Raw genomic sequence first — 10,202 nt, 5'->3', positions numbered from 1 at the left:
CCACTCAATCTTCGAGATGATCACTTTCTTATCTATACAGTCTCCCGTTGTTATTCTTGATACCTAGCAGATACTAGATGCCATGCTTACCTGTTTATGCTTACCTGTTTGATTACTGTTTATTTATGTTTAGTATTGAGCATGCGGATTCATGTAGCATACCTGATTTCCTGTTATATATATATGATGACTGTTGCATTATTCGCATCATGTCATTGCATGCATAGCCGACGACTTTGGCTCCCTTGTGGTTGAGACGGTCGTTGTCCTGGGCCGCACGCTCGGCCACTCATGGGTAGTGGTAGCTTGGAGCGTGCCGCATGTCCTGTCGTGCCCCCCACTCGCTCACTCATGGGTAGTGTCTGCTGGAGTCGCGGGCAGCAAGGACCCCCGTCGCAGACGTAGATATTCAGCTACTATGCAACTGTCCCCTCGGCCACTCGAGAGTAGTGGTAGCTGGAGTGTGTACAGTTTGTCATTGTCTCGGCCTCTCGTCCATACTGGGGTCATGGACTTGAGGGGTGGGCGGGAGTGACCATCCGTGCATACGCTACTTCTTGATATACCTGCTTATGCTGTTTATGCTTACTTATGCAGTTCTGTTATCACATACCTGTTATATATGCTTGGACACTGATTACTATTGCAGTATACTTTATATGTGATTCTGGTAGTTATGAGCAGTACTGTAGCAGTTTACTTTATCTCAGACCTTACACTGTTAGCCTAGGATATGGTTTCAGGTATGGATATATATATACTTTGTTTACCCTGTAGTATCTGCTATTTATCTTTCCGAGACTGTATCCTTTTGTATTCCTGTTCTTTATGATACTCATGCACTGTCTATCCTATTACCCATTGAGTTTTATACTCACCACCCGCATTGGTTATTTCACCACGTAGCTGATAGCGATGCTAGTACGCTTGGAGGAGGATCCCGACTGCCGGTCCCATGTCACTTCTGAGGATGGTTTTACGGTTTTGGTTTTCATTTTATTGTGAGTTAAACCTTTGAATTTAGCATTGTAATAATTGAGCTGTGGACTTGTTATTTGTATTTGGTTGTTTTGCCGATGAGTCAAGCCGGGCCGGCCCGCGGTGAGTTTTTGTTATTTTATCTTTGTTATTCTTGTTTTCCGCTGTGTTTGACTTTACAGCCGTGTGGGCTGTATATTATCTGCGTGGTTGTGATATATATTTGTGTATGTATTATCTGTGGTGTTGTATACCGGTTCTATTTGTCACTGCTACAGGGGAGGTGCTGTCCGATTTTCGTCGGACAACCTTACTCTCGGGGCGTGACAATTTATTGGTATCAGAGCTACAGGTTTACGATGTCAGATTCATACGTTTTGGATTTTTCATGATTTTATTCCTCGAAGTGACTTTTCGGGATTTGGGACCAGGTGGCGGCGGAACACCTCCAAGTAATTGGATGTAAGTTTTATAAGTACAAACTTATACTGTGTGTAATACTTATTAGTGGTTTACATCAGGTATGAGGTGTGGTCGAGCGGGAGCCGGTTATCGTCGTGGTCCGGGACGACCACGGAAACAACCCATTGAGGCCGAGGAACCAGAACCAGTGACTCAGGAGGCGGATTCTTCTAGGGATCCAACGGATGTTGAGATGGCTAGTCGGGGACAGACCCATCAGACTCCTAGAGATCACGGACGCCAGCCTCAGGAGATCCCTTCAGTCATACCATCTGGTAGGAATCGGGAATTTCAGCCTCAGGGTATTCCCTCCGGGATACCATCAGCATTTCCTACTCCTGCTACTACTGATTGGATGAGGGACAGAGCTCGGATACCGTTGCTGGCGAGGTCCGTCAAGGACAGATTTACCTTATATTTGGGCGGAGCAGATCCTTGGGCTGCTCGAAGTTGGTTGAAGAATGTAGAGAGCACCTTTGAGTACTTGAGTTGCACAGATGAGGAGAAAGTGGAACTGGCAGCGTATCATCTCCGAGATCAAGCAGTCACATGGTGGGACATGCAGAAGACGATCTTTGGAGAGCAGCGCATCACATGGGCGATGTTCCGAGACGCGTTTGAGCGGCAATATTTCCCAGCGACCTTCTGTCTAGCTCGACGCCAGGAATTTCTGAATCTCAAGCAGGGCGACCGGTCAGTGATGGAGTACAATGCTGAATTCTGTAGGTTGGCAGAATTTTGTCCTCACTTAGTGGCACAAGATTATGATCGTATGCAGCAGTTCACTCAGGGTCTTGCAGCATACATTCGGATTCAGATGTCAGGATTTCCAGGTAGTTACTATCGGGAGGTTCTAGATCGAGCACTATTTATAGAGATGACTCAGCAGTAGGTAAATCAGGAGAAAGGACATGAAAAGCAGTCGTCGCAAAAGAGAGGGAATAGAGGTCAGAGTTCTCGGGCTCCTTCCGGAGGATCTTCTCGGCCACAGAAGACTGGGCGAACATCGGATGGAGGTTATCGTCCCCCTCATCATGATCAGAAGAACTTTGGTGGGACCAGGTGTTTTCAGTGTGGGTCCAAGAGTCACACCAGGAATAGTTGCCCATTGGATCATGCTATATGTTTCTACTGTAAACTTCCGGGGCATGAGAGTCGGGATTGTACTCTGAAAGCACAGTTGGAGGCTCCTAAAGTTACATCTCAGGGGAATCATCCTCTCAGTCACGTTCACAGAGGAGATCGCAGAAGACCCATAGTGCCCCACGTCAGCAACGACCACAGCCTTCTCAGGGACAGATATACCATGTGCAGGGTCAGGAGCCAGCGACTACACAGTATTCTACCGCAGCGTTTTCTCATCAGGCATTTCCAGCACTGCAGGATTTTCATCCACATCAGCCTTACTCAGCATATCAGCAGCAGCCTCAGTCTCAGTATCAGCAGCCGGTTCCCACACCTAAGATGCCAGCGCAGGCCACTTCAGGGATACCACAGCCGAGCTCAGAGGTGGGTCGTGTTTATGCTGTTACACGGGAGGAGGCACAGCGAGCTGAGGGATCGGTTTTCCAAGGTACTATTTCGGTTTATACATTTACTGCAGATTTATTGATAGATACTGGTAGTTCCCATTCATTCATATCTCGAGTATTTCTGGGTAAAATCGGGAGATTGCCTAGTCGTCGGACACACGGGCTGACAGTATCTCTACCATCTGGCGAGGTACTAAGTATTAGTCTGGAAGTTAAAGGATGTCCTTTAGACTTCAATGGTCAGACTATTATGGTGGATCTGCAGGTATTGGAGATGGTGGAATTTGACATTATATTGGGCATGGATTGGCTGGCCATGAACCATGCCACAGTTGACTGCAGAGCGAGAGTAGTCACCTTCAGACCTCCCGGTTTACCATCTTGGTCATTCATCGGAACCGGGGGTGATGGGATATCAGTCATATCAGCAATGCAAGCGAGAAGATTACTGTCGCAGGGTTGTCAGGGATATTTGCTGTCTATGGTTAAAGCTGATACAGATGCATTACCACGACTTTCGGACGTTCCTATTGTTCGAGAATTTTCAGATGTATTCCCTGACGAACTCCCCGGTTTGCCTCCTAAAAGGCAAGTCGAGTTTACGATTGAGTTGGTTCCGGGAACCGCACCGGTATCCAAGACCCCTTATCGCATGGCACCAAAGGAGTTAGAGGAGCTGAAGGTTCAGTTACAGGAGCTGTTGGACAGAGGATTTATCCGTCCCAGAGTTTCTCCGTGGGAAGCACCAGTACTCTTCATTAAGAAGAAAGACGGATCACTAAGACTATGTATTGATTACCGACAGTTGAATGCGGTCACTATCAAGAACAAATATCCACTGCCACGTATAGAAGATTTATTTGATCAGCTGAAGGATACCTGTGTATATTCAAAGATTGATTTGCGCTCAGGCTATCATCAGCTCAGGGTTGGAGATGCGGATATTCCGAAGACAGCATTTCGCACTCGTTATGGTCATTACGAGTTCATGGTAATGCCATTTGGGCTTACCAATGCTCCAGCAGTGTTTATGGATCTGATGAACAGAGTGTTCCTTGAGTACTTAGATCAGTTCGTCATTGTGTTCATCGACGATATTCTGATATATTCCCGATCTGAGGAGGAGCACAGGCGACATCTTCGCATAGTTTTGGAGACGCTTCGGCGAGAACACCTCTATGCGAAGTTTAGTAAATGCGCCTTTTGGCTACCTTCGGTGGGTTTTCTTGGACATGTTGTCTCCAGCAGGGGTATATCTGTTGATCCACAGAAGATTGAGGTCATCACTGGTTGGGAGCAGCCGAAGACCGTACAGGAGATTCGTAGCTTTTTGGGATTAGCTGGGTATTATCGGAGATTTGTTGAGGGCTTTTCCAGCATAGCCTTACCATTGACACGATTAACCCGGAAGGGAGAGAAGTTTAGCTGGACGGAATCTTGTGAGCAGAGCTTCCAGGAGCTCAAGCGGAGGCTTGTTACTGCACCAGTGTTAGTACTTCCCTCTGGCATGGATGGATTTGTACTTTTCACGGATGCATCTTATCAGGGATTGGGTGCCGTACTTATGCAGCGCGATCGTGTGGTGTCATATGCCTCACGTCAGCTGAAGGATCATGAGAGGAACTATCCAGTTCATGATTTGGAGTTGGCAGCTATCATCTTCGCACTGAAGATTTGGCGACATCATTTATATGGGATCACCTTTGAGATTTATACAGATCATAAAAGTCTCAAGTATTTGTTTACCCAGAAGGAACTAAACCTGCGTCAGAGAAGATGGATGGAGTTCTTGAAAGACTATGACTGCACAATTAACTATCACCCGGGGAAAGCCAACGTGGTGGCTGATGCTTTGAGCAGGAAATCCCGTGGAGTTTTGGCTTGTCACCGAGTGATGGTTACAGAGTTGATACAGAACTTCTCTGAGTTGGGGTTGATGGAGCAAGCACAGACAGAGCGAGGCTTGCTAGTCACCATGGTTGCTCAGTCACCTATAGTGGAGAGTATCAAAGAGGCTCAGGCTACAGATCAGCATCTGCAGTTTTTACGTAGCAGAGTTACCTCAGGACAGCAGACAGAGTTTGCTTGTGATGATAGTGGAATTCTGTATTTCCGCGGCAGATTATGTGTCCCTGAGTCACATCCTGTCCAGGAGGACTTACTACAGGAAGCACATCGATCTAGATTTGCGATTCATCCAGGAGGTACTCGCATGTACAGGGATCTGAAACGATCATACTGGTGGAATGGTATGAAGAAGGATATTGATGTATTTGTGGCGCAGTGTTTAGTTTGTCAGCAAATCAAGGCAGAACATCAGAAACCAGCTGGGTTACTGCAGAAGATAGAAATACCAGAATGGAAATGGGAGCATATCACGATGGACTTTGTGGTAGGACTACCCCGGACCCGGAAGGGTCATGATGCGATTTGGGTAATCGTTGATCGGTTAACCAAATCTGCACACTTCTTACCGATCCGTCGGACGGATTCGCTGGATCGATTGGCAGAGTTGTACTGCAGAGAGATCACCAGATTACATGGTATACCTCTGAGTATTATATCAGATAGAGATCCACGATTTACCTCTCGATTTTGGCGGAGTCTCCAGCAGGCCATGGGTACGGAACTCCGTTTTAGCACTGCTTTTCACCCTCAGACGGATGGGCAGTTGGAGCGGACTATTCAGACATTGGAGGATCTATTGAGATCTTGTGTCATGGACTTCGGCGGTAGCTGGGAGGATCACTTACACTTGGTGGAGTTTGCATAAAATAACAGTTATCACTCAGCGATTCAGATGGCACCATTCGAGGCATTATATGGCAGAGCATGTTGATCTCCTACTTTATGGGACGAGGTTGGAGAATCGTCAGTCTTGGGACCTCAGCGTATTCAGCGAGATGCAGAGTTGGTTGGCACCATCAGACGCAGAATGACAGAAGCCCAGGACCGACAGAAAAGCTACGCGGATCGGAAACGGAGACCTTTGGAGTTCTCTGTGGATGATCACGTGTTCCTGCGAGTGTCTCCTACCAAGGGAGTGAGGAGGTTTGGGTTAAAAGGGAAGTTAGCTCCTTGTTAGATCGGACCTTTTCAGATACTTGAGCGGATCGGGGAGGTAGCATATCGACTGGCGCTGCCGCCTTCACTTGCTGGGGTGCATGATGTATTTCACATGTCTATGTTGAGGAAATATGTGCCACACCCTACACATATTTTGACAGATGTCTCGATCACCCTTCAGCCAGATGTAACGCATGAGGAGGTTCCAGTGCGGATATTAGATCACAAGGAACGTCAGCTGCGAAACAAGACAATCCTATTGGTCAAGGTTGGTTGGGGGCATCATTCAGATGACGAGGCAACCTGGGAGCTGGAGGATGAGATCCGAGCACAGTACCCACAGTTGTTTGATGAAGGTATGTAAGTTATTTCATATGATGATTGACTTCGCATGTCGTTTGTCGTTTATTGCATTTACGTCATAAATTTGGGGACCAAATTCTTATAAGAGGGGGAGAATGTGAGATACGGCAAAATAAAATAGCCTATAATGATTTAAAAGAATTTTTGGACATTTTTCTGGATTTATTTGGAGGATTTATGACAGTGTTTAAAGGGATAATGTAAATCACCCTTTGAGGGGCTGGTTAGGGAGTTAATTAGGTGGAGAAATTAAACCCTACCTATATAAATAGGAAGCTACAGTGCCCGAGCCCTAAGGGCTACCTCATTCCCTTCTCATTCTCTTCGTGTCCACTCCGCCGATAACCCCCGATTTCCCCTCGAGCTCACTTTATCCGCCGACGGGAATCAGCACCGACGCACCTCCCCGGTCGATCGCCGGTGCCTAGTCGCAGATCGAGTCTCCGAGCTTCTCAACTCCTTAACGCGGGGCCGCGACAGTGGAGCTTCTCCGGAGTGTAGCCTCGCATCGAGCTGATTCCGTCGGGTGCTTGTCGCCGGCTGTGAGGGTCTCTGCCATTGAGGTAAGTGGAGTTATGGAATGGCTCGATTAGGGTTTTGAGACTATAGTTTTGTGATTTGAGGTTAGATTGGGATGTGGCGTTGATTGGGGTGTTGTCCCGGCAGTGTCACGCGGTGAGGAGTTTGGCCAGGACTCTCCAGCAGCAAACGGACACCGGTGGACTTCCTCAGCAGTGGGATTTCCGGCCGTGAGTCACTAGTGACTTGTTGTGAAGGGCTCGAATCTACTTCCAGCAGCTATTCTTCCTCCGGGAATCTATAGGTAAGGTTTATTCCACTGTAGGTGTTAGGGTTGCAGGTTTAAATGTGGGTTTCAGATTGGATTTGATACTGAGTATGTATTGATTGGGGTGTTTGTGATGTGTATAGCGCTGTAAAGAACTTGGTTGGTCGATTTGTGGCAGTAAACAGCTTCACTGTGCTGTGGCGATTTCATTTTCGGACAGCGGCTAGCAGAAGTGATTTAGTTGCTCTAAGGTAAGGTAGACATCTATTGAAGCTTATCTTGTGGTTGTTCAGTAATATTAGGGGCTAAACCATGATTTGCAATCCTAATGATGATAGACTAAAACTAGGGTTTGCGATTGGTTTTGGGTAGATCCATGTGGCTTCATTTGGTTAATGAATGGAACTAGGATTAAAGGCGTTTGTCTTGTAGAGTAATGTAGTTAATTAGTTCCATATGTATTCAATTAAAATTGATACGTTGACACAGGACTTTCATCGGGACGAGTGTCGCGACGAGATTGGCGTTGGATTCAGCCTACACTTAGAGGCGGGTACTTCTTAACTTGCTCCTTTAGATATCGGTTTAAGTGCATGAGTTAGTTTCATCTATGCAGTATTTATCTTGACTCCACTTATTTTATTTCTTGTGCTTGATACTTTATCCACTCAATCTTCGAGATGATCACTTTCTTATCTATACAGTCTCCCGTTGTTATTCTTGATACCTAGCAGATACTAGATGCCATGCTTACCTGTTTATGCTTACCTGTTTGATTACTGTTTATTTATGTTTAGTATTGAGCATGCGGATTCATGTAGCATACCTGATTTCCTGTTATATATATATGATGACAGTTGCATTATTCGCATCATGTCATTGCATGCATAGCCGACGACTTTGGCTCCCTTGTGGTTGAGACGGTCGTTGGCTTGGGCCGCACGCTCGGCCACTCATGGGTAGTGGTAGCTTGGAGCGTGCCGCATGTCCTGTCGTGCCCCCCACTCGCTCACTCATGGGTAGTGTCTGCTGGAGTCGCGGGTAGCAGGGGCCCCCGTCGCAGACGTAGCTATTCAGCTACTATGCAACTATCCCCTCGGCCACTCGAGAGTAGTGGTAGCTGGAGTGTGTACAGTTTGTCATTGTCCCGACCTCTCGTCCATACTGGGGTCATGGACTTGAGGGGTGGGCAGGAGTGACCATCCGTGCATACGCTACTTCTTGATATACCTGCTTATGCTGTTTATGCTTACTTATGCAGTTCTGTTATCACATACCTGTTATATATGCTTGGACACTGATTACTATTGCAGTATACTTTATATGTGATTCTGGTAGTTATGAGCAGTACTGTAGCAGTTTACTTTATCTCAGACCTTACACTGTTAGCCTAGGATATGGTTTCAGGTATGGATATATATATACTTTGTTTACCCTGTAGTATCTGCTATTTATCTTTCCGAGACTGTATCCTTTTGTATTCCTGTTCTTTATGATACTCATGCACTGTCTATCCTATTACCCGTTGAGTTTTATACTCACCACCCGCATTGGTAATTTCACCACGTAGCTGATAGCGATGCTAGTACGCTTGGTGGAGGATCCCGACTGCCGGTCCCATGTCACTTCTGAGGATGGTTTTACGGTTTTGGTTTTCATTTTATTGTGAGTTAAACCTTTGAATTTAGCATTGTAATAATTGAGCTGTGGACTTGTTATTTGTATTTGGTTGTTTTGCCGATGAGTCAAGCCGGGCCGGCCCGCGGTGAGTTTTTGTTATTTTATCTTTGTTATTCTTGTTTTCCGCTGTGTTTGACTTTACAGCCGTGTGGGCTGTATATTATCTGTGTGGTTGTGATATATATTTGTGTATGTATTATCTGTGGTGTTGTATACCGGTTCTATTTGTCACTGCTACAGGGGAGGTGCTGTCCGATCCAAAGTACTATAGGAGTGTCATAGGTAGCTTACTTTACCTAACTGTAAGCCGACCCGATATATTGTTTGCAGTAGGTATGTGCGCAAGATACCAATCCAGTGCAAAAGAGTCACACCTAAAATATGTTAAAAGAATACTTAGGTACATTAAAGGCACTCTAAATGTTGGACTTTGGTACTCTAGAACTTGCACCTTTGACATTTTTGGTTATTCTGATTCGGACTATGCCGGGCGCAAATTAGACAGAAAAAGTACAAGTGGTAGCTGCCAAATTCAAGGTCAGTGCCTTGTAAGTTGGTCAAGCAGAAAGTAACACTATGTTGCTTTATCTACTACAGAAGCTGAATACATAGCCCTAGGAAAGTGTGCATCTCAACTGTTGTGGATGATGCATACATTAAAAGACTATCAACTAGAATATAAAAATACAAAAATCTTTATTGATAATATCAGCTCAATTAATCTGACAAAAAAATCCTATTCACCATTCTAGGACTAAACACATAGTGGTAATATAACGACCGCCCTTCTTACTACTACTACTCTCTAAGGATGACCGTTACTTAACTACTAACTCTACTTAACCGGTATGATTGTTAATCACATGGAAACCCTACCGAAAAATTTCGACAGAGTCTCCCCTGTACCGGTGACCATATTCAACAATACATGCAATATATACTCAGCCACAAGCGGCTGGAACACATATCAATCAACCACGCAGTTAAATAAGTATCAAACACACAAATATCTACTTACTAAACTGAACTCATCCTATATGCAACCTAAACAGAATAATTTCAAATGACATGAACTTAAAATACAACTCAAATGTTTACAATAACTAAAACGCAGAAACTAAAATTAAAACTTCTTTCCTAGTCCCAAGGCTTCCATAGTCCTGGCATCACACATCCTTCGAACACCTCCTTGTCGCCTTCCTTTCTATATCTTTTCCTTTCCTGTATCTGCAGTAAGAGGAAGTGTAGTCTATAAGCAAAATTTGCTTAGTAAGCGCTATCTAACTCACAAAAATCTCGATATGCATGTACATGTATCTATAACATGAACTAAC

General features: G+C 45.3%; 1 protein-coding gene across 1 annotated transcript; it reads left to right on the top strand.

Annotated features, from left to right (window-relative positions):
- Positions 1 to 1,501: 1,501 nt before the first annotated feature.
- On the top strand, positions 1,502 to 5,911 carry LOC121986624. The gene is made up of 5 exons (XM_042540579.1): positions 1,502 to 2,273; positions 2,648 to 3,963; positions 4,045 to 4,699; positions 4,805 to 5,303; positions 5,773 to 5,911. Exons 1-5 carry the CDS (start codon positions 1,502 to 1,504, stop codon positions 5,909 to 5,911), a joined length of 3,381 nt encoding a protein of 1,126 aa, XP_042396513.1.
- The last annotated feature ends 4,291 nt before the right edge of the window (positions 5,912 to 10,202 follow it).

Source organism: Zingiber officinale, chromosome 5B, assembly GCF_018446385.1.
Source record: "Zingiber officinale cultivar Zhangliang chromosome 5B, Zo_v1.1, whole genome shotgun sequence".
NCBI lineage: Eukaryota > Viridiplantae > Streptophyta > Magnoliopsida > Zingiberales > Zingiberaceae > Zingiber > Zingiber officinale.
The sequence above is the reverse complement of the archived record's forward strand: the minus strand, read 5'-3'. Positions and strand labels throughout refer to the sequence as shown.

What these genes read in the sequence shown, in the direction of transcription:
- LOC121986624 (XM_042540579.1), top strand. Translation starts at nt 1,502, where the DNA reads ATGAGGTGTGGTCGAGCGGGAGCCGGTTATCGTCGTGGTCCGGGACGA. An exon ending in ATGGTCATTACGAGTTCATG is followed by an intron (nt 3,964 to 4,044) that starts GTAATGCCATTT and finishes TACTTAGATCAG; the next exon opens with TTCGTCATTGTGTTCATCGA. An exon ending in GAACATCAGAAACCAGCTGG is followed by an intron (nt 5,304 to 5,772) that starts GTTACTGCAGAA and finishes TCAGCGATTCAG; the next exon opens with ATGGCACCATTCGAGGCATT.